The sequence below is a fragment of the Phocoena phocoena genome, chromosome 3, assembly GCF_963924675.1.
Source record: "Phocoena phocoena chromosome 3, mPhoPho1.1, whole genome shotgun sequence".
Taxonomy (NCBI): domain Eukaryota; kingdom Metazoa; phylum Chordata; class Mammalia; order Artiodactyla; family Phocoenidae; genus Phocoena; species Phocoena phocoena.
The window spans coordinates 146,304,820-146,328,689 of NC_089221.1; the positions used below are offsets into that span (position 1 = coordinate 146,304,820).

General features: G+C 35.7%; 1 protein-coding gene across 2 annotated transcripts; it reads left to right on the top strand.

Annotated features, from left to right (window-relative positions):
• The first annotated feature begins 481 nt into the window (after window positions 1-481).
• Window positions 482-21,362, top strand: SPDL1 (spindle apparatus coiled-coil protein 1). Of its 2 annotated transcripts, XM_065874534.1 has the most exons (11): window positions 482-640; window positions 2,420-2,596; window positions 7,011-7,205; window positions 8,037-8,186; window positions 8,286-8,384; window positions 8,461-8,571; window positions 10,542-10,682; window positions 15,598-15,701; window positions 16,290-16,477; window positions 18,411-18,750; window positions 21,215-21,362. In XM_065874534.1, exons 1-11 carry the CDS (start codon window positions 482-484, stop codon window positions 21,360-21,362), a joined length of 1,812 nt encoding a protein of 603 aa, XP_065730606.1. The 2 variants fall into 2 exon arrangements, with proteins under 2 accessions (XP_065730606.1, XP_065730605.1); XM_065874533.1 differs by lacking the exon at window positions 21,215-21,362 and having other exon boundaries at window positions 18,411-18,949.
• The last annotated feature ends 2,508 nt before the right edge of the window (window positions 21,363-23,870 follow it).

The following is a 23,870-nucleotide window of genomic DNA, read 5'->3' on the forward strand; positions in this document are numbered from 1 at the left end:
CTGTTGTGAAAAATTGGACATGCTAGTCCTTACCTTATGAATCTTATTCAAAGGCATCTTTTTATATTTTAAGTAGCAGTTATGCTACTATAAAGTTTCTTGACTTCCTTTATTGTTGTCTTAACTTGGTTACCTGTATAGTGATATAATTATGAAACCATCCTACCTTAGCATTTAAGGAAGCTTAGCACACAATAACTGAATGGTTTCCTGATACTGCATTCCTTAGAAGCAAAATTAAATGTATTCATCTTTTTTTTGATTTGGTCTCAAATCGGGTAACAAAATAGTCAGACCTGGCTCTTAGAACAAGAATGCAAATTTGACCATTTAAAAGTCAGGAAGAAAATACTGTGTTTTTATATGGCAGTGGTATTGAATATATACATACACACACATATCTTTTATTATTGATATGGAGTTTTTTGTTTAAGCTTAAGTACTTTTATTTCCTCTGTTTACAGTAGACAGGAAAAAAATCATGGAGGCAGATATAATAGCAGATCTTCGATGCAAGCTCAAAGAAGTTGAAGAAGAGCGACTAAAAGCTGCACAGTATGGTTTACAACTAGTGGAAAGCCAGAACGAATTGCAGAATCAATTGGATAAATGTCGTAATGAAATGATGACCATGACTGAGGTAGGACACTATATTCCTGTTTACAAAGATGTGCTTAGCTACTGAAGATCTGTGTTGTCCAGCAATTATTAATATTATTTTTATTTTCTGAGGACTTTAGGCCTAGTTCCCACCCATCCCCATTAAAGGGAAATGGACTAAATGAATTTCTAATATTTTTTCTGACTCAGTGTGTTCTGAGTTTGAAAAATAAGTTATTTTCACTCTCTTTACTACATACTGAATTTTAGACTTTGCTTTGTCTGCACTCTTCCTAGGTGACCTCACTTGTTTCATAGTTTTTGATAACATCTAAATGCCCCATGATTGTTACACCAAGTCCTTAGTTCTCCCCTAAAGTTTAGATTTTTGTATTCAATTGCCCACTAATGGGCATCTCAGACTTAACATAAACAGAATAGTTAATTCCCTGCCCACTAACCAAACATGTTCTTGCAAAATTCTTTACCTTACTTAGTAAATGTAATAACGTTCATCCAGTTACTTGAGCCAGAAATCTAGGAGTTTTACTCAATATCTTTCTGTCCCTTATTTCTAGTATTTAATCCATTAGTAAGCTCTAAGAACTTGACCTACAAAATATCTATACCACTGCCACTCTAGTTCAGACCACCGTCATCTCTCCCTTAGATTACTACTGTAGCCTTTTGACTAGGTTGCCTGCTTCCTGCATTTGCCATTCACACCATTCATTCTTCACACATCAGCCAAGTGGTCATTGAAGAATATACAAAAGATCATGTTACAGCCCGGCTGAAAGCAAAGAGCAGCTTCCAGTTTTATTTACAACAAAATCCGAGCTCCTTACCTGGATTTGTAGATCCCCATGTGATCTGACCTCTTTCAACCTTTGACCTCATCTCAAACTACTTTCCTTTGTTCTTAGCTACACTAGTCCTGCCTTATGGGCCTTACAGGAGCTGTTGCCTCCATCTGAGTGGTTCATTCCCCACTGTCATGAGAGACATGACATGAGAGGGAATTTTGTCTGTCTTGTTCACGGCTGTATCCCTAATATTTGGCATACATTTATTGAAAGAATGAATAAGTCAGTTTTATTTAATAAATGCTCAGTATTGTATTTAAACTTTGATCTCAAAGTTTAAATATATCAGGAAAAAAAAACTAATGGCAACCTTTTTAAAAATGTTCTCGTATTAAATCTAATTTTATGTATGTTATTTTTTAAAGCTTGTTGAAGAAGTTTGTACTAATGCCCTTTTTATCTTTAAACTTCCTTGACCGTAAGCAAAAGCTCTCTTAAATACTACTTTTGTCTTAGCACTGTATTCATCTGAGTGGTGTTATGAACATTTATGAACATGTTTCAGATGACTACATTCTGAAAGTGAGAGCTAATTCAGTATTTCTGTTTATACCTTGTCCACTCTTTCTTCATTTTACTCAGAGCTACAAGTAGAGCATATTATTATCAAACCAAATAATTCTCACTAGGAAAACTTAAATGCTATTAATTATTTTTTTTTTCCCTAGCAGAGAGAACTTGACTCATTGACAGCCTTAGAGCACTTTTTACTTCGTTGGCAGGACATAGAAGCAGTTACCATATCCCTAGCACGAACGTTAATATAGTCTCAAAATACCTCTAGGGTTAACATTAATACGATCTACAGTTATTTCAGATTTAACATGTGGTTGTTACTTAGAAAGCAGCAAATGTGTGAAACAGGAATGATTCAGCTGAAGGTGAAAACTGCTTATGTGTGATGGCTTTAAGTTATTTTTATGTAATTGAATTATAATTGAATCTGTTTTCAGAATTATGAACAAGAAAAATATTCTCTTCAGAGAGAAGTTGAGCTCAAGAGTCGAATGTTAGAAAGTTTGAGCTCTGAATGTGAAGCTATTAAACAACAACAAAAAATGCACCTGGAGAAATTAGAAGAACAGCTGAGCAGAAGCCATGGGCAGGAAGTGAATGAACTAAAAAATAAGGTTTGGATATCTGTATTTTAGAACAAAAATATTTCATGCTTATGCAACCATTTGTAAACTTTAGGTGATAGAAGATTTTCTTAGTAACATCTATGCAAAACAGCTGAGATTAAGGGCTCCATCATTTCCATATTAGGAGTGGGAACACTGAGAAACAATAGTTCACCTAAGAGACTTGTATAAATAACATTCTATTAATTAAATAGGATTATTTAATTTTAGCAACTGAGTACTTGTTAGGGAGTTTTAGCTTAGTGGTCAGCATAACCTCCTTGCTTAGAGCGCTTAGTATGCTAATCCCTTTTCAGAAAGACTAGTTCCCTAACCTTCACTGCAACTAGTGGTACACTTTATAATTCCACAAAAGAAGCCAATAGTTTTTGGTAAATTAATGTACATTAGAGTTGATACTTTATAGTTTGTTTATTGAAGATAAGCTAATACATATGATCCACTTCTTACACAATTCCATAAGGGAGGTACCATTATTATCTCCATATAACAGATGAGAAAACCAATATTTAAACAGATTGAGTAAAGTTGGATAAGATTATAGAGCGAGAAATTAGCAGTCAAAATTTGCACTGAGGCTGTCTGATATCAAAGCCTGTTTCACTGTGTTTCATGTACCATCTTTTTTTTTTTATGTACCGTCTTTTAAGATGTTTATATATACCTGTACCACCTATACTGTTAATTCATTCTCATTAAATTGACTCCCTTTTTAAATGTTTTCTCATTTTAGGTAATGGTATCAATGAAATATATTTGAGCTGGTTATGTTTTGTCCTAATATTCAGTCAAAGATAACTATCAAAATATGTTTTCATGTAATACTTAGAATCATCTTGCATACCACGCTGACAAATAATAATTCAGCTTCTCTGAAGCTTCTCTGAGTTAAGACACCAATAACTGTTAATGATGCTTTTTTTTTTCCTGGATATTATTTTCAGCTTAGCAGTAATTTTCATTACCTAAACAAAAAAGAGTAATGTAGGAAATATTCAGAGTCTGAAGTAAAGCCAGTTATAGAGATGGCTTTTTGGTGGAGTAAAGACTAAATAATTCAAAAAATATTTTCAGTCTTATTGATGTTCTCAAATTACTTGTGCCAATAATTTGGAGCTTTATTTGCTATCTTTCTTTCACTTATGTCTCATATTTAATCCATCAACAAGTTCTCAGAACTTGAGCTATGAAATACCCATCTCTGCTATAACACTGCAGTCCAGATCACCATCGTCTCTCCCCTACTATCCAGGCAGCCTGCTTCCATCATTGCTGTCATACCACTTATTCTTCACACGGCAGCCAAAGTGGCCAGGAATCCAGACCTACTCTGATTACTTGTATGGATTATTTATATGCTTATAAAACAAGGCATGTCACTGTCTGTTAAAAGATGCCTAGCCTTGGCCAAATAGGAAACCCCAATCATCTCATCATACAATAAGTCTCATCAAACATCATTCAGTGATGTTTTTCAGAAGAATGTCCACATTTCAACATAGATCAATCAGCTGAAATTTTTATTTCACATGATGAAAATAGAAAAGGGAAAAGAAATTATGCTAGAAGCCACTTATTTTTTAAATAGAAAACAAATACCAGGATATATTCTAAGAATGTTGAGACCCTATTGAAGATAATTCAATATAGATGATAATGATAACCCTGGACATCAAGCAAAAGCTTTTTATTGATAACAAGCCATTCAGTGAGTGTTAAGTGTGGTGCCACATGTTTTACCCACCCAATCTCAGTTGAGAGCCTCACAGTAACGCAGTGATGGTAGGTACAATCACTTAACAGTTTTACATTTGAGGAATGTAAGTGAGACAGGTTAAACCTAGGCCTGACCCTAAAGCTTCACCCTTCTGCTATAAGTTCCTTCCCTTTAAACAGGCATACCTCAGAGATACTTCAGAGTCAGTTCCAGACCACCACAAAAAAGTGAATATCACAGTAAAGTAAGTCACATGAATTTTTTAGTTTCCAAAGTAGTCTATTGAAGTGTGCGATAGCATTCGGTCTAAAAACAACAATGTATATACCTTAATTTTAAAATATTTTATGCTTAAGAATGCTAACCATCTGAGACTTCAGTGAGTCATAATCTTTTTCTGGTGGAGGGTGTTGCCTCCACGTTGATGGCTGCTGACTGATCAGGGTGGTGGTTGCTGAAGATGGTGGTAGCTGAGGCAATTTCTTAAAATAAGACAACAATGAAGTTTGCTGCATCAGTTGACTCTTCCTTTCATGAGCGATTTCTCTGTAGCATCAATGCCGTTTGCTAGCGTTTTATCCGCACTAGAACTTCTTTAAAAATTGGAGTCAGTTGTCTCAAACCCTGCCGCTACTTTATCAACTAAGTTTATGTTATATTCTGTATCATTTGTTGTCATTTCAACAATCTTCACAGCATCTTCACCAAGAGCAGATTCCATCTCAAGAAACCACTTTCTTTGCTCATCCATAAGAAGCAACTCCTCATCCATTAACATTTTATCATGAGATTGCCGCAATTCAGTCACATCTTCAGGTTCCACTTCTAATTCTAGTTCTCTTGTTATTTCCACTATATCTACCTTCACGGAAGTCTCGAACCCCTCAAAGTCATCCATGAGGGTTGGATTTAACTTCTTACAAGTTCTTCTTAATTTTGATATGTTGACCTCTTTCCATGAATCACAAATGTTCTTAATGGTATCTAGAATGGTGAATTCTTTCCAGAAAGTTTTCAATTGACTTTGCCCAGATCCATCAGAGGAATCACTATCTTAGATAGCTATAGTCTTATAAAATGTATTTAAGTAATAAGAATTGAGAGTCGAAATTACTCCTTGATCCATAGGCTGCAGAACGGGTGTGTGTTACCAGGCATGAAAACAATATGAATCTCGTTGTACATCTTGCTTGGGTGACCAGGTGGATTTTCAGTGAGCGGTACTATTTTGAAAGGAATCTTTTTTCTGAGCAGTAAGTCTCAACAGTAGACTTAACATATTCAGTAAACCATGTTGTAAACATATGTGCTGTCAGCCAGGCTTTATTGTTCCATTTATAGAGCACAGACAGAGTAGATTTAATATAATTCTTAAGGTGCCTAGGATTTTCAGAATGGTCAGTGAGCATTGGCTTCAACTTAAAGTCACCAGCTGCATTAGCCCCTAGCAAGAGAGTCAGCCTGTCCTTTGAAGCCAGGCACTGACTTTTCCTCTCGAGCTATGGAAGTTCTGGATGACATCTTCTTCTACTGGAAGGCTGTTTTTTCTACATTGAAAATCTATTGTTTGGTGTAGCCACCTTCAGTGATTATCTTAGCTAGATCTTCTGGATAACTTGCTGCAGCTTCTAAATCAGCACTTCCTGCTTCACCTTGCACTTTTTTTTTTTATGTTACGGAGACAGCCTGTTTCCTTAAACTTCATGAACCACCTTCTGCTGGCTTCAAAATTTTCTTCTGAAGCTTTCTCCCCTCTCTCAGCCATCATAGAATTGAGGAGAGTTTGGATTAGGCTTTGGCTTAAGGGAATGTTGTGGCTGTTTTCATCTATCTAGACGTCTGAAATTTTCTCCATATCAGCAGTTAGACTCCTTATCATTTGTGTGTCCACTGGAGTAGCACTTTTAACTTCCTTGAAGAACTTTTCCTTTGCACTCACAGCTTGGCTAACTGTTTGGTGCAGGAGGCCTAGCTTTCGACCTGTCTCAGCTTTTGACATGCCTTCCTCACTAAGCATAATCATTTCTAGCTTTTGATTTAAAGTGAGAGATATGAACACTGAGAGGCCATTGTTAAGGTTAGTAATTGGCCTAAGTTTGAGTTGTGTCTCGAATAGGGAGGCCCTAGGAGAGGGAGAGAGATAGGAATGACCATTCATTCGTTAGAGCAGTCAGGGCACACACAACATTTATCGATTAAGTTCACCCTCTTATATGAGTGTGGTTTGTGGTGCCCCAAAATAATTACAATAATAACATCAAAGATCACTGATCACCATAACAAATATAATAGTAATGAAAAAGTTGGAAAGATTATGAGAATTTCCAAAATAAGGCACAAAGACAGGAAGTGAGCAAATGCTGTTGGAAAAATCGCTTGGTAGACTTGGCTTGGCTCAGGGTTGCCACAAACCTTCCATTTGTTTAAAAAAAAAAAAAAAAAAGCAATATCTGGGAAGTGCAATTAAGCAAAATGCAATAAGACAGGGTATGCCTGTATTCTTAGTGTTCCAAGATTTGGAACTATGTGACATTTTGGGAAAAGGAGTTAAATAGTCTTGTTCAGCTTGACTACCTTCCAAAATAGTTATCCTGCAGATACCAGAACAATTTGTATTGCAATTGTATGCTCTGATGACCTTCACTACCTTTTGATTTATAGATTGTGATTTTTTTTTTACCTTAGTTAGAAAAACTGAAAGCCGAATTAGATGAAGCTAGGCTTAGTGAAAAGCAGCTGAAGCACAAAGTGGATCATCAGAAGGAACTCCTTTCTTGCAAATCAGAGGAAATGAGAATAATGTCTGAACGTGTACACGAAAGCATCTCTTCAGAGATGCTGGCTCTTCAAATTGAGCTAACTGAAATGGAAAGTATGAAGGTAATTTTTATGGCATGTGTATTCTGGAGTTTTCTTTTTTCCCCTTGTATATTTTTCATGTTTTTGTAATAATCCTTATGAGCTAGTTTTAAGGCTGAAATATTTTTTGGCCTAACTTTGATCTAACTAATTAAAAAATGTTTTACAGAATTTTTATTTTTTTAATTTTTTAAAATAAATTTTTAAAATTTTTGGCTGCATTGGATCTTTGTTGCTGCGTGTGGGCTTTCTCTAGTTCTCTACTGTTTTTTGAGGTGCACAGGCTTCTCATTGCGGTGGCTTCTCTTGTTGCAGGCTCTAGGCACGTGGGCTTCAGTAGTTGTGGCTCACGGGCTCGGTAGTTGTGGCTCGCGGGCTCTAGAGCGCAGGCTCAGTAGCTGTGGCGCACGGGTTTAGTTGCTCCGTGGCATGTGGGATCTTCCCGGACCAGGGCTCGAACCCCTGTCCCCTGCATTGGCAGGTGGATTCTTAACCACTGCGCCACCAGGGCAGCCTTACAGGATTTTTAGATGGATTACTTCAAATAAAGTAAAGCTTTAGGTTACATGATTATGTAAGGCAGACTTTACTTTTAGATTAATAAAACTTCTGGAAGAATTTAGACATTTATCCTGATCCTAGTTTGTGTCATAAAAGCCCAATATAAAAAGTTGGTAGCATGGAAGTTGATATGTATATAATTTTTTAAAAATTTTATTATGTACCTTATAACCTTTGACTATGTCTTAGTTTTAGTTTTGGGTGTGAACCACTGCTGATAGATAAACTGAACAGCTGCTAAATGAAGGATTATTCAAGAGAGTTTCTTCTTTTTCCATTCCTGTTGAATAGACCACCCTCAAAGAAGAAGTGAACGAACTACAGTACAGACAAGAACAACTAGAACTTCTTAATACTAATTTAATGCGCCAGGTAGACCGGCTTAAAGAAGAAAAAGAAGAGCGAGAGAAAGAAGCAGTTTCTTACTATAATGCCTTAGAGGTGTTGTGATTACAGTAACATCATCTTTTCCAATTTATAATAAATTGTTTTCTTGCTAATCTAATCTCTATTAGCTAAATTGTTTTCTTTTGAATTTAGAAAGCTCGTGTAGCAAATCAAGATCTTCAGGTGCAGCTAGACCAGGCACTCCAGCAAGCCTTGGACCCTAACAGTAAAGGCAACTCTTTGTTTTCAGAGGTACTTAAAATATTCCATTGATTAAATTGTCATTTCACTTAATAAAAGCATAATTAAACATGTTAATATTTTCTAGGTGGAAGATCGAAGGGCAGCAATGGAGCGTCAGCTTATCAGCATGAAAGTCAAGTATCAGTCACTAAAGAAGCAAAATGCATTTAATAGAGAACAGATGCAGAGAATGAAGGTACAGAATTATTATGATCAAAGATTTATTAAACCTATTTTGAATCAGCATTACATGTACAAATATATCAAAGAAAGCATCTTTTCCTTCAAGGAATATACTTACATAATTATTTCTAGAACTGCATGATTTTAGAAAAAACTTTTTAATTGAATGGAAGATCCCTTTTGTATTTTATTTTAAAAAATTAATTCTGTGTAGAGTTAGTGGTATTTTTAGCATCCATTGATTGATTGAGTTTTTAATTGTTACTCACTAGCCTTGCCAGAGAAATTGAGCTTTTAATTGTTTCTTACTAGCCTTGCCATTAGCTCTTTCTTTGTAGAGTGGGAAAAAACAAGTATTAAAAAGTTTTTCTTTCCTACTGTTGGCCTAGTTTCTTTCTGAGGGTAGCCCTAAGGTTCCTACTTCAGCTAAAACTAGCTCTCTCACAAATCTTCAATTCTCCCACAAAGGCTTAGTTATAGACTGAAATTTGAATTTCCTTTCCTTGTAGTTTCTCAAGTCAAGCATATAAGCCCTTCTGATTTTAAGGGTTTGTTGGGCGTCATTTCAGTCAAACAGCTGGTAACAGAAAAACATGCTGAAGTTAGAAAGATTCCAGTATTGTACCAATCCTTAGATTCCTGATCCCTGATCTGTTGTGCCTAACTCTCCTGAGGTGGTAACTAGAAGTCTGTAAGGCTTCCCGCCTCTTTTTCAGGATGATGAGATTCACCAAAGAAATAGGAAAGGTCAATGATTAAACTTTGGCATTAGATGACCTTGGGATTGAATCCTAGTCTGTCACTTGTTAGTTGTGTGACCTCGAGCAAGTATTTTTATTTTGCAGAGCATCAGTCACCTCATCTGTAAAATAGAGATGATACAACTTGACTCTTAGAGTTGTCCTGGAGTTAAATGAAGTGCCAACTTAAACAATAGTTGTGGCTTTTATTTCTAAGGATTTTAACTGTGCCATCTGGTTTACTGAGGCTCTCCCCTATCTGGGAATTGTCTCTTTGTAAATTTTCTCATATTTGCTCTTTGTTTTCTTTTTGTATTTGTTGGGCTACTGTTATTAATCTCTGAATGTCCCCGTGATACCCCAGACTGTCTTTAGACACAGGTAGCATTCTGAATCTTCTGAGGCTAAATGTGTCTAGCCTCCAGTTTGAAGCAGGAGCAAAGAGTGGATGCTTAAAAATGTTAAAACTCACCTTTCTCTCTTACTTGTAACCATAGCTAAAACTTCGTATCATTGCTCGCTTTACTCAAAAATGTATTTAAATTAATTGACATTTTTTAAGAACTCCAGAAATTTCCAAAGGCAGAAAGGATTGCTAGGTTTAGATTTTAGTTAATTTCCTTCTGATTGCTGTGTAACTCCAAGTTTAGGTGGAGTCATAATAAGGTAAGTTGATTGCTGCTCTTACAGAATAAATTTATACTTGTATTAAAGGTTGCTTCAGTATCCTTAGATTGCCTTTTACCTTTGCTTTCCATCCTTGTTCTTTGTGAATCGAACATTTGTGAATGTGAGTAGCTTAATAATTTCCCCCCCCTTAATACTACTGAAGTTAATCAAAATTTTTGAGAAACTGCTTCAGACCCTTAATGAGAGTGCATATGATGAGTACAGCACAGCATTTGGCCAGGCTCATTTACTGCGTAAGTGATGTGCTTCCAGACCACAGCCATGCAGCTCAATTATGTTTCACAGAAGTACAAATAATTGTTATGGACTTCAAATATCACTCATAGGTAGTCTAAATAAGTACTAAAGAGTTATGTCTAACTAGATTATTGGTATAAAATGTTTTCAAATTTTTCTAGTCTAGTGTTAGACTAGAAATAGCTAATTGGTTTAGCTTCCAAAATGAGGTCAAAGTAATATAGTACAAAATATGAACTGTATCGAAAATATGGTTATCAGACTCTTCCTCTCCCCCACTCAACTGTTATGGGAGGAGGGGTTTTTTTTTTTCTAGTTACAAATCGCCACATTGCTACAAATGAAAGGGTCTCAAGCTGAATTTGAACAGCAGGAACGGTTACTTGCCATGCTGGAGCAGAAGAATGGGGAAATTAAACATCTCTTAGGTGAAATTAGGAATCTGGAGAAATTTAAGGTATGTATAAACACCTTTAAAAAACACAGCCAAATTTTGGTTTGAGTATCTTAATACTTCTAACTTGAACGAGTTTCTTTATTATGTAATTAACGTATAATTTCCATTGAGATTTACCAATATTTAATGTTTTCTTCTAGTTTCTTTATGCTTTTCATATCTGTTGCTGTTGTAAATTGTAACTCAGTTATACTCAGAGTGCCCATATCTTTAGTGTACAACTAAATGAGTTTTACATACATGTACCCCCTTATAATTACTCCCCAGCTCACGATATAGAATACTTCCAGCACTCCAGAGCAGCACTGTCATGTCCCTTTCAAGTGAGTCCTCCCACCTTCTAACTTTGTATCAGCTTTACATGTACAGATACTCTTGAACTTCGTATAAATGGAATCATTCATTACATACTCTTTTGCTTCTGTCTTCCACTCAACATTATGTCAGTGAGATTTGTTCCTCCTGTTGAGTGTTACCAGTAATTGATTCTTCTTCGGTGCTCTCCACCTCTGTTTTTTAATGGATGCATAGTAATACTTTTGTCACATTGTCCAATATTATGTGGCAACTGGAATTCATAGAGGTCTTTAATACGCTATTTAAAATTTTTTGAAATAAATTCAAAGTCCCAGAAAAGTCATGAAATTATTTCTATACACCCTTCACCCAGATTCCCCAATTATCAATTTCACCACATCTGCTTTTTTATTTTCTCTCTCTCCATGTATGTACATTTTTATCTTAAACATTTGAGAGTAAGTTGCAAACCAGATACCCCGTAACCCTTATGTTTTACCTCAGTGTTGAAGCTTATCCTTTTATATAACCGTAGTATTGATACAATGATCAAAATCAGGAAGCTAACATTGATATGTACTTTTAGCTAAGTTGCCTTTTACATTTTACCAATTACCACTAATGTCCTTCTTGGAAAACAAAAATACCCAAATGCTTTCTTTTCTAGGGTCCAATCCGTGATCATTGTCTTTTTTTTTTTTTTTTTTTTGTGGTACGCGGGCCTCTCACTGTCGTGGTCTCTCCCGTTGCGGAGCACAGGCTCCAGACGCGCAGGCTCAGCGGCATGGCTCATGGGCCATGGCTCACGGGCCCAGCCGCTCCACGGCATGTGGGATCTTCCCAGACCGGGGCACGAACCCGTGTCCCCTGCATCGGCAAGTCGACTCTCAACCACTGCGCCACCAGGGAAGCCCTATATGTTGTCTTTAATTGCCAAGTCTCTTTAGTCTCCCTTAGCCTGGAACAATTCTGTAGGCTTTCTTTAACTTTTATGACCTTGACATTTTTGAAGAGTACAGCCGTTTGCTTTGTAGATTTTCTCTCATTTCAGGGGGTGTGTGATATAATTAGATTCAGGCTATGTATTTTTGATGGAAAACTACAGGAGTATTATTATACCCTTCTCAATGTGTACATCAGGTGGCACATAATGTCTGTTTGTACCATAACTGGTTATATTAACCTTGATTGGTTGTGGTTATGCCTGCCAGGTTTCTCCAGTGTACGGTTACGATTCTTCCCTTTGTAATTAATAAATATCTTGGGGGGAGTTACTTAGACCAAGTATATATCTGTTTTTCCTTATACTTGAACATCCATTGATGATTCTTGCCTGAAACAGGTTCTGTGATGATTGCCAAATGATAATTTCATCATTCCTTCTACATTTATTAGTTAGAAGAATAATAAAGGGATTGAAAAGAACTTTCCTCCTTGCTTATTTATTTATTGATATCATATAGCCTCATGAATTCTTATTTTATCCTGTGGATTGTAGTCTGTAACTTCTTTATTTACTCTGATCGCCCAGATTTGGCCAGCAGGAATACTTCCTTACTCTGGCACAACAAGATATTCCTAGCTCACCTGCCCCAGCCTTGGAATCAGCATTTCTGCAAGGAGTGCCGGTTCCTTTAAGTGGACAATGGCACTTAGAAACCAAGAACTGGGCACTAGATGTGCTTATTGCTACTGGAATGTCATCACTTCTAGACCCTTTTAGCAGACAGAACTAGAAGTCTGTTTGCGTATATTTAGTGTATTTATGTATGTGTTATATGCATATTTATGAATGTTTTGTGTGAATAGGTTTGTGTGAGTATATGTATTTATATATATATACACATAAGAAAACCTTGATTTCATACTTAAGAACTCCAGTTTGAATCTGATACCACAGGCTTCATTGCCTACCCCATTTTATCCACCAGTGAAAAACCTGGCGGTTATTGTCCTCAATATATTTGCTTATTTACTCATTCTTAGAATACATATATTGATAGTTTTGGAATTACCCTACTCACTGAAGTTCAGGATTTGTTTGTAGTTCTTTTTGTTTTTAGCCTGAGGGTATATAGTCAAAATACTGTGTTCAAAAGTTAACTTGGGGTTTTTTTTTTCCCCTCCTCCCTTACTCCTCTTTGGTATGAGTGTGTTATGCATCTGAAATACAGTTAGGTTTGTTTGTTTCTGTTTCTATTTTGTTTTGTTGCCCTCCATCCATCCTTGTTGAATTTATGTATATACTTTTTTCCATGTGAAACATTAACAAGGTTCTAAAAGAACTATAAAGAAGATACACTCAGAGACATATCTGTCTCCCCATCCCTCCTATGCTGTTTCCACCCCACCCCTTTAGGTAGCCAATTTCATTTGTTTCTGATTTACTCATGCTGTTTCTTTTTGCAAAAAGAGCAGCTTTATATAGGCTTTATCTTCTCCCTTTTTTTTTGGACAAAATGTAGCATAACACAGATAGTCTTTTATACTTTCCTTTTTTTCATTTAACTTTAACCTGGAAATCACTTCATCTCAGTTTAGAGAGACTTCCTAATTCTTATTAACAGCAACAAAGAATTCCATTGTATGGATTCTAATACATTCTCCTGTTTCTGGGTATTTAGATTATTTCCATTATTTTGCAATTATATACAGTGCTACAAAGTACATCTTGCATATATTTGCATTTCCTTATTGTTGTAGATGTATCATCAGGGATAATTCCTACGGTGCAATTGCTGGGTAAAAAGTAAATTAATACATAGTTTTGTTAGATGTTCTCAAACTCTTCCACGTGGCTTGTACCAATTTAGATTCCCACTGGCAATAATGTATCATAGTGCATATCATTGTTTTATAGGTGTATTTATTTGCCTGTGTGCATAGAGGACTTAACACGTTTTCTTGTAGTATTTGTACAGTTTCACTTTTTACATTTAGAGATCTGATCTCTACTGAATTTTATTCTCGTGTATAGTGTGAGATATAAGTCGAGTTTTATCTTTTCCAAATAACTAGCCAGTTGTCCCAGCATCATTTATTAAGAAGTCAGTCTTGGTGGCAGTGATTTATTTATTTATTTACTTTATTTATTTATTTCCTGGCTGCATTGGGTCTTCATTGCTGCGCGCGGGCTTTCTCTAGTTGCGGCGAGCGGGGGCTACTCTTAGTTGCAGTGTGCAGGCTTCTCATTGTGGCTTCTCTTGTTGCAGAGCATGGGCTCTAGGCATGCGGGCTTCAGTAGTTGTAGCACGTGGACTCAGTAGTTGCAGCACATGGGCCCTAGAGCTCGCAGGCTTCAGTAGCTGTGGCGAGTGGGCTCAGTATTTACAGTGCATGGGATCTAGGGCAGGCAGGTTCATTAGTGGCTCGCGGGGTCTAGAACACAGGCTAAGTAGTTGTGGCACGTGGGCTTAGTTGCTCCACAGCATGTGGGATCTTCCCGGACCAGGGATCAAACCTATGTCACCTGCATTGGCAGGCAGATTTTTAACCATTGTGCCACCAGGGAAGTTCCTGTGGCAGTGATTTAATATGACACCTATACCATATATCAAATTTCCATTTATGCTTGAGTCTATTTCTGGATTTTCCATTCTATTCCACTGGCCTACTTCTCTGCACATCAGACTCATGCTTTTAATTTTAGAGGTTTTATAGTATGTTTTGTCTGGTAAGGCTATTCTCCCACCATAGCTTTTCTTTCTCAGCATTTTTCCTGGCTATTCTTTCATGTTTGTTTTTCCCTATGAACATCTTGTCTAGCTCCAAAAAAAATTTATTGGCATTTTTATTAGGACTGCATTGAATTTATAAATTAACTTAGGGAGCACAGATATCTTCTCACTAAAGAATTAATTAAAGTTTACAAATGACAAATTTTGTAAACATTAATAACCTTTTAGGCATTCTAAATTGTAGCTGTTAGTGTATCATAAAATTTTAAGTTTATATAACTTTCTTCCTCTTGTAAGAACTATTGAAAGGACTGCAATTTTGGTTAAATTTGCAAAACATCTCCTGGCAGGTGTATGTGGCTCACTAGTGGACTCTGCACTATACTTTGACAATTACAGCTTTAAATTAGGGGCTTTTACCTGCAATCTCTGAAATTGTTTACACGTTTTTAAGCAGATTTACATTTTTTTTTCCCCTAGAGAAATTGTACAGAGATTCCATCAGAATCTCAGAAGAGGGGGCACCAAAAATAACTGTAAGGATCTCCACTCTTTTTTATATTTTTGTAATTTATGGCTTTGTCATAAAGGCCAGAACTAAACCCTGTATTTGTTTCTTCCATTTTAAAAGCCAGAAGAGAGAAACCAGAGGGAGGATACAGGTGTACTTAGAACCATAGGCTTTGGAGACAGATCTGTGCTCAGATTCTGTCTTCTCAGTTTACTTGCCTGTAGCATTGTGAGCCAGTTCCCTCATCTGTAGGAGAGGAATGCTCATTCTTGTACCTACTTCAGAAGGTAAATGAGTTAAGTGGATAGTGCTTAGCACAGTGTCTGCCATATGATAAGCATTCAATAAGTGGTAGCTGATACTATTATTAATAAACCTATGCTAACCTAATTTGTTACTCATTTTAAGTAATAAGAATTGTTTTCTTTAGAGTTTATATGAAAGTATGGAATCTAAGCCTTCAGCCAACTCTGTTGCTCTGGAAGATGACACCTATTACACAGATTTACTTCAAATAAAGCTTGAAAACTTAAAGTAAGTGTTGGGGGCTTGGGAAGACAGAGACTCTTTTGACTTGCTTATAATAAGTGGTTATAGTTTCGTTTTTAAATTGCCAGAAGAAAATTCCAGAAAGGAATGGCAACAGAAATACCTCTGTGCAGCAAATGAGATTTATTCAAGATATAATTAGTGCTGGTTATTGAAGAAAAATACCTTCAGTGAATAATGAAATGTTTTTAGTTCTTTATGTTTTTCATAAAGCTTTTCAGATTAGTAAGTAAAAAAGACCTTTAAAGTAGAAAATGTTCTTATGGTCTAAATTTTTGAAGAATACATCTCATGTAACTTAAAACTTAAAGGAGTTTATTTATACATGCGTAAATGTGGAAAATAGGCCCCCCTTTGTTCATTTCCTTTGAAATGAGATTGTTTTTCTAATTTGAAACTGCTATTGTTAAAGCTTATTTTGCTTATTGTTTCTTTGTTACTAAAAACCCAGGGAAATATATTTTACTAAGAGTTCAAATATATAATATAGTAAATAATTTGTAGTAACTATTACACTTGCTTATTGTGTTATTTTAATATTCCTTGGTTCTCTTTTTTTTTTTATTAATATAGCAAAGAGAATGAAAGCACTAAAGGTGAATTGTCCATCCAGCGAATGAAAGCATTATTTGAGAGCCAGCGGGCTCTGGATATTGAGCGAAAACTTTTTTTGAATGAAAGGTGCCTCCAGCTTTCCCAAAGTGAAAATATGAAACTGAGAGCTAAACTAGATGAGTTAAAACTGAAGTATGAACCTGAAGGTATGTATGTCTCATATTTTGTCTTTTATATCACGAGAAGCTCTGAGAGATCATATCATTTTTTTTCCTTGCTACAGCTTTATGCACATCATATTACAAACTAATTTGTGGCTATGTATCTGTATTTAATAAATTTATTGCTACAAAATGTGTAGGAAAATTCAAAGAACCTGGGTACTAGATGTGCATGAATATAATGGGTATTCTTTTTGGATATCTGTATAGTAGAACCTTGACCTTTGAGACTTTTCCATTTAAGATTGCAGCATCTTATGTAATACCAAAGAGTTCAGTTTTGTTGAGGCAACTGATGTTTGAGAGCTATATTAGTTAATACTAATGTTTATAGAAAACTTAAAATAATGGAGACTTAAACAAGATAGGTATTTATTCCTCTCCCTGATAAAAGTCTGGAGGGGGCATTCTAAGACTGATCAGTGTCAGGATCTAGGCTTCTTCTGCACTGTTCATCAACATATATCTCCTTGAGCAGAATTTAGTTACATGGCCTTACCTGCCTATAGGAATAGCGGAGAAATTCAGCCTTGATTCTCAGGGTCCATGTTCCCAACTAAATCTTTGGGATTCTATTAAGGAATAGCAGGACGGATATTAGAGGACAACTATCAAGTGTAATCACTGAGATAGGAAATAGCCTAAGCATATAGGCTCTGCATATGATACATTTTAAAAAGTGATTTTACATTATGTAAATTAAAAAATAAAAGGCCCAGAATAAAAGAGTCTAAGAATGTGATGGTTCTTAGACCAAAAAAAAAGTTCTGTTACATGTTTTAGGTTATAGATTTTTCAGCCCCTATGCTGTTCACATGCCTACAACTTTCTCTTCATTATTATTTCAGTGACTGAAGTGATTCTCAACAATAGTGGGGAGGTTGTCAGCAATAATAAGGATTCTTTATAGTCTAAAAAAGCTTTTTCTCTCATCCTTTCTCCCTTCCCTGATTAATAGCCTGTCCTGATTAAGAATTATCCGTTTCAAATTTCAAAGGTCTGCTGTGAACTGAATACAGCAAGCAGGAGGAAGTATAATGAATCTAGATGGTGTGGATTTCAAAGGAGCAGTGCTAGAGAAAGGGAAAATACTGATTTAAAAACAATGGTGATACCAACAGGAACACCAGCCCCACATTCAACCATGGTTTCTCCAACCTCACCAATATTTTGATTTTGAAAATGAAAGACACATTGGTATGGGGGTACAGAAAAGGTATTAGAACAGTTAATTCTGTGACTGTGTATATGGACCCGCATAAGGGATGGAATGATGTTATGTTAATCCTTATAAGACACAGTATTGAGTCTTCACTCAGTGGGTGCTTTTAATCCCCATTTTACAGGTAAAGAAAACAAAGCTCACGCCTTAGATTAAATGTGAATGCATATAGCACATTAACATGGTGCTTTACACTTAGCAGTTGCTCAATAAATGATGACTATTATTATTCAAGGTTTAAAAAAAGAAAGAATACAAAGCTCAGAGAGGTTAAGGACTTTCCCAAGGTCACCCAGCTGCAGAATATTGTTAGCACTAGGATTAGTACCTGGATTCCTTGACTCTTCGCCACTATATCCTTCCTGATTTCCATGGTGAGATCTTATGAAGCCCCATGCAACTTTTATCATAACCCTAGAAGAGAACATTTAAGTGTTCATTCCTAGAGAGTCAAATATATTGAGATCCTAAGGAAAAATTTATAGCCAGATAACCTTGAAAAGATATAGTTAATGGAATCCATGAAAAAGAAAGGATTAAAGACAATGTATTTCAGTAAGGAGATGAATGGGTTTTAAAGGAATGGAAGTGGAAAAGAAGGAAAGGAAAAAAATACATTTATAACTAGTGCTACCTTATGTTGACTGTGTGTTTGATTTATTGACTAGGTCTATTTTTAATTGGTTTTTTTCTCAGAGAAAATTGAAGTGCCTGTACTCAAAAAGAGGCGTGAGGTACTTCCAGTGGATATAACCACCCCTAACGATGTATGTACCACCAGTGCTGTTGAGGAAGAAGTTTATAGATTACCACCTCAGAAAGAGGAGGTACAGTCCTGTCCTAACAATTTAGAAGATAACTTGCAGTTGGAAAAGACAGTTTCTGTAAGCACATCAGGAGTCATTCTGTCTCCTTACAAAAATCTGTCCGTGGGTACTCAGCCAAGGAAGGAAAAGAAATGTGTGAAACTTATAGGAGTTCCAGCTGAGTCGGAAGCCTTAAGTGAAAGAAGTGGAAACACCCCTAACTCTCCCAGGTCAGTGTCCTCTTTCCTTCAAGGCAGTGAGCAGCCTTCTCCATCTCTTCTCTATCGCTGCATGAACTGCACTATCTGTTTCTTTATCTATTTTCTTAGTATTGCATGCAGTATAATTCCCCAATTTCATCTGCCTACCTTCCGATTTTCTAAAACTTTAGGAAAGACTAAAATGATTACAGGGGAAAAGGACTCCTGAATAAGGGAATTGTTTTAAAAAGTAACATTTTTCTATGTCATGAGGCAGAAATACCCCAGTCTACTACCTCTTTCAATGTTTTGTTGGTTTGAATAAATGTACAGTTTTATTTTTTTCCTGATTCAAGAGTTGCCGTGAAAAAAAATTAACTTATCTCCTAAAAGGGCTTTCCATTAGTCTAAGAAATTTCAGCCTTCCAAAAAACTGTTAGGTGAAATGTTTTATGGCTTTTGAAATTGTTTATCCTAAGCCTTCAAGAATGTGCTTTAATACCTATTCTGACATTTTAAAATATCAAAGGTAATTCATTTTCAATTTACACCCAAACTTCAAAGCCTCTAGTTTCTGCATAATTGAGTTTGTGACTAAAAGAGGAAGTGTCAGACATGTGTGTCTGTAGGAATTAATGTTTTAAGGACCTTATCCTTTAAAAAAAAATTAAAATAATAGAAGGCAGAAGGTAAGAGAAAGTGAGTGGAAGGAAAAGGTAGGTACAGTGGCTGAGGTTAGGGTGGTATAAGAAACACGTTCTTGGGCTTCCCTGGTGGCTCAGTGGTTGAGAGTCTGCCTGCCGATGCAGGCGACAGGGGTTCGTGCCCCGGTCCGGGAAGATCCCACGTGCCGCGAAGCGGCTGGGCCCGTGAGTCATGGCCGCTGAGCCTGCGCGTCCGGAGCCTGTGCTCCGCAACGGGAGAGGCCACAACAGTGAGAGGCCCGCGTACTGCAAAAAAAAAAAAAAAGGAACACGTTCTTGGTGTGTGTGGCAGGACCAAGAATGGGCAAAAAAGAAGTGAATGTGGAAAATGGAGAAGGTAAAAAAAGATGAAGGATGTCTTTATGCAGTGGAATGATAAATGTAATTAAAATAAATAGACATTCTAAAAATTAAGCATATTGATGTGAAAATAGTTAGCTTGGATTGTCTGCTATGAAAGGAGATCTTTAAGGTACTCCCAGGGTCAGTCTTTGATGGAGGGGTACAGAATAAGACATTTTACTAGTATGCATTCGAATTGAAATAGTAAGACATAGCCCACCTTATGTAAAAGGGCTTTCTTGTATGTTTTATCTGATTTGTTTTCAAGTCTTCCGTGCTACTAAACAGTATTCAACAAAGAAAGCACTTCAACAATATTGCAGTTATTAGAATTAATAATAGGAGTAATACTCCATTTCTTGAAATTTTATGTAGTCACATTATAACCCATAAGTCACATAAAATCAAAGCTTAATATTCTCAAGGAAGAAGCAGCTTTAAATGAATGATATCTGATACACACATGGTTTCGAGTAGTTCTGAAGTGAATTCAACAGGTTATGCTTGTATATATGTGATTCACTGTGTATATGTGTTTTGACCATTTTATATTCCTGGAGGTGAATTTCCAGAATTGATCAGTGCAAACCTTACTATCTACGTTGTCTTCATTTCTTTTTCTGCCTTTTTTTGATTGATAACAATTATTTAAGCAAATGTATTTAGCTACTTGTTTGACTCAAGTAGCACGTTGGAATTTTTTGTCTTGCTAAACAAAAACAAATAAAATAACAAAACATTTGTTTTTTTGTGTGTGTGTGAATCCATCTGCTAACTTTAGATGTTTCCAACCTTTTGCTCTCTGCATGATTAACTTAGACACACAATCCTATGGTAATATTGCAATAATAAATACGGCTTTTATTGGGAACTTCACTATTGCATGCTTTATAAATTTAACTGATGCTCTTGTTATAAAATATCCTTATAGGCACTTTAAAATATCTCTTCACTTTTTTTTCTTAAATTATTATTTTGCTAGTTGAAATTCAATTTGAGTTTTAATGAGATAAATAGACGTCTATTCATGCAGCCCAGGATTCCTTGTTAATTTTTATCTGGCGTTTGCCTTTTGTAAGTCATGTTAACATTAAAATACTGCTCTAGCATTAAAATCTTTTTTTTAGTTGTGTTTATCATGATAGGCACCCTCATTATATTTTAATTCTTTAATTTAGGCTTTGCCATGGCTTTTTATTCAACCTTAAAGACATTTCTTTAGACATTTGAAACATTAAGTCTATTGATATAAAAAGGTTCTTTTAGTGCAGCAGTGACTTAGTTTTTTTAATGGTATTGAAGTCAACTATAATTTTTCTCCTTATATACCTAAAAAAAAAAAAAAATCACCATGTCTCATTAAGAGGTCCGTTATACTGGTGGATTGTTTCTTCTTTAATTTTTCCTAACCACATTTGAATTCAGAGTGGATGCTTTAATGCCTGTAGGTTAGCTGCTGAATCAAGGCTTCAAACAGAAGTTAAAGAAGGGAAAGAAACTGCAAGCAAATTGGAAAAGGCAACCTGTAAGAAATCACACCCTATTGTATACGTGTCCTCCAAATCAACTCCAGAGACCCAGTGCCCTCAGCAGTAAAGACTTAATAAGAGTAAGGTACCACTTGCCCAAAAGACTGCTCTGGAGGTTAGTTAAGATTGTCTTCATCTGGAGTATACCATCTTGTAGCTTATTTCCTTCTACTCATTGTGCCAGGAACTGGCGTTTTCATGCTCCTTTGACCAAACATTCAAAATGTGGTTGTGATTCTAACCAGGAGAGTTCCCTAAGTGATGAACTATGAGTCACAGTGAATAAACCATTAGCTGAAGGAAAGTGTTATTACAAATTTATTGGTTACATTGTATATAGATTTTTAAAGTACCTTCAGAGCCATATATATTTGAAAAGAGAGCACATTAACTATTATATTTTCCTATGTACATTTTTATGAATGTAGTTTTTCACTGTGTTGTGAAAATAGAAAACTTGGTTTAAAAATATATATTATATTGTAACTAGATTTTGTCAGCGTGTAAAGCACATATGTTCATCTTTGTATTCATATACATGATTTAAATTTTGTCTCAATTACATGAAAAAAATAATTTTGAAATTTAAAATAAAACTGCTATAATTTATCCCCTTTTTGTTTTTTTACTCTGTATACATAATAGCATGTTATCAAAGGGAATAAAGGAAGAAAAAAGAAACTTCAGGGATTCTTAATTCCCTGGTACATATAATTATATATATATATATATATATATATATATATATATATATATATATACACACACACACACAGACACACACACACACACTATATATATTTTCAATTCTAAACTTTACAAATAAAGACTTTTTCCTGTAAATGATTATAGCCTTGTCTATAACTTAATTTCATGTATACATTAAGTGGGTGTATTGGAAGTTTATTTTAAGGAACTGCATTTTGTATAAATAGGGAGGCTGACAAGTCCAAAATCTACAGAGTGGGCTGGCAGGCTGTAGACCCAAAGAAGAGCTGACGGCACAGTTCAAGTCCAAAAGCTGTCTGCTACAAAAGATTCCCTTGTTCAGGGAAGGTCAGCCTTTTGTTTTATCCAGGGCTTCAACTAATTGCATGCGTAGGCCCACCCACATTCTGGAGGGAAATCTGCTTTACTCAAAGTCCACAGCTTTAAATGTTAATCTCATCCAAAAGAACTCACAGAAACATCTAGAATGATGTTTGACAACATATCTAGGTTTTGTGGCTCAGCCAAGTTGACACATACTTAACCATTAACAGTGGGTTAATTAGATGTCTATTGAAATATGTTAGGCGAAAGGAAATTGCCTCTCACTTCTAAATCAACTAATAAACTTTTAATTTTAATTTGCTATAAAAAGTATACTCTAAGGAAGTTAGAAATTTCATATTAAATAATATTTCTTACAAAAAGAAGTAGCTGAAGGCACTAGAGAAAAAATAATTTTAACCTGAGGATAATACCATGAATGACCACCATATTCCTGCATATTATAGAAGGTAGATCAATTCCTTCCAACATTGAGTTTTTATCATGAGTTAGGTGCTAGTGGTGCAACCTTAGGCTTACTTCAGAGCTCACAGTTTAATAGACCCACATAGATGAGTAGTGGTAGTTGGTACTATTAGTAGTAATAATAGTTACATATAATATTTGAATAAATCTAATGTGCCAAGCACTCTTAAGCCCTTTCACATATTACCACATTTAACCCTCCCAATATCTCTATGAGCTAGATATTATACCTTACTGATTCTCATTTTACAGATGAGGAATTCAAGGGCTCAAAAAGGTTAAGTTATTTGCCCAAGGTCACAAGCGTTGGTAAGCGATGAAAAGAAGTAGAGTGGTAGAGGTCGTAATAACGTGTACAGAGTTCTATAGGAACAGAAGGAAACAAGAAACTGCCTCTGGGGGCTTTTTTTAATTTTCATAATTTCTAAGCTGAGATTTCTTCAGTGGTTTCCAAAGGCACAGAAAATAGCATTACAGGTGGAAGAAATAGCTGTTCAACCAATAAAGGTATGAAGCAACATCCCTAATTCAGGAAACTGAAGATTTTGAGATGGCTGGATGTATAGGGCTTGCAAAGAGCAGTAACAGTAAACTGAATCTGAAGAGATAGCTAGGAGCAAAATCATGAAGAGTGTGAGTTAGGGAAATGTATTTTACAAACGAAAATTTACAAAGACTTATAAACAAATTGAGCAACTGTGATTGAGAGTTAAAGAATAGGGATGACAAGAGAACATTATCCATCCAGTGTCTGCCTTATCACTCATGGGGACTGAAGCAATTCTATTGAGTCTTGAGTCTTTTAGGAATATATTTTGAAAAACTGCCACAATAAATGATGAGAAGCAATTGAATAATCAATATAAGCAAAGCAATTACTGAACAAATTTAAAAGGCTGAATAAACTGTTCAATTTATTTTCAGTAAAAATACTCTGGAGTCATAATGGAAAATGAATTTAGAAAAAGATAAGAATGGAAGCAGAAAAGACGAGTTTGGCCATTTGGTAGTCCAGGTAGGAAATACAAGTATGAACTGAGGCAATGGCAGTGGGAAT

Bases quoted from the DNA above. Each gene is read 5' to 3' on its own strand.
- SPDL1 (XM_065874533.1), top strand. From the start codon at position 482: ATGGAGGCAGATATAATAGCAGATCTTCGATGCAAGCTCAAAGAAGTT. The intron at 7,206-8,036 runs GTAATTTTTATG...CCTGTTGAATAG, and splicing joins CTGAAATGGAAAGTATGAAG to ACCACCCTCAAAGAAGAAGT. The intron at 10,683-15,597 runs GTATGTATAAAC...TGTTTTCTTTAG, and splicing joins GGAATCTGGAGAAATTTAAG to AGTTTATATGAAAGTATGGA.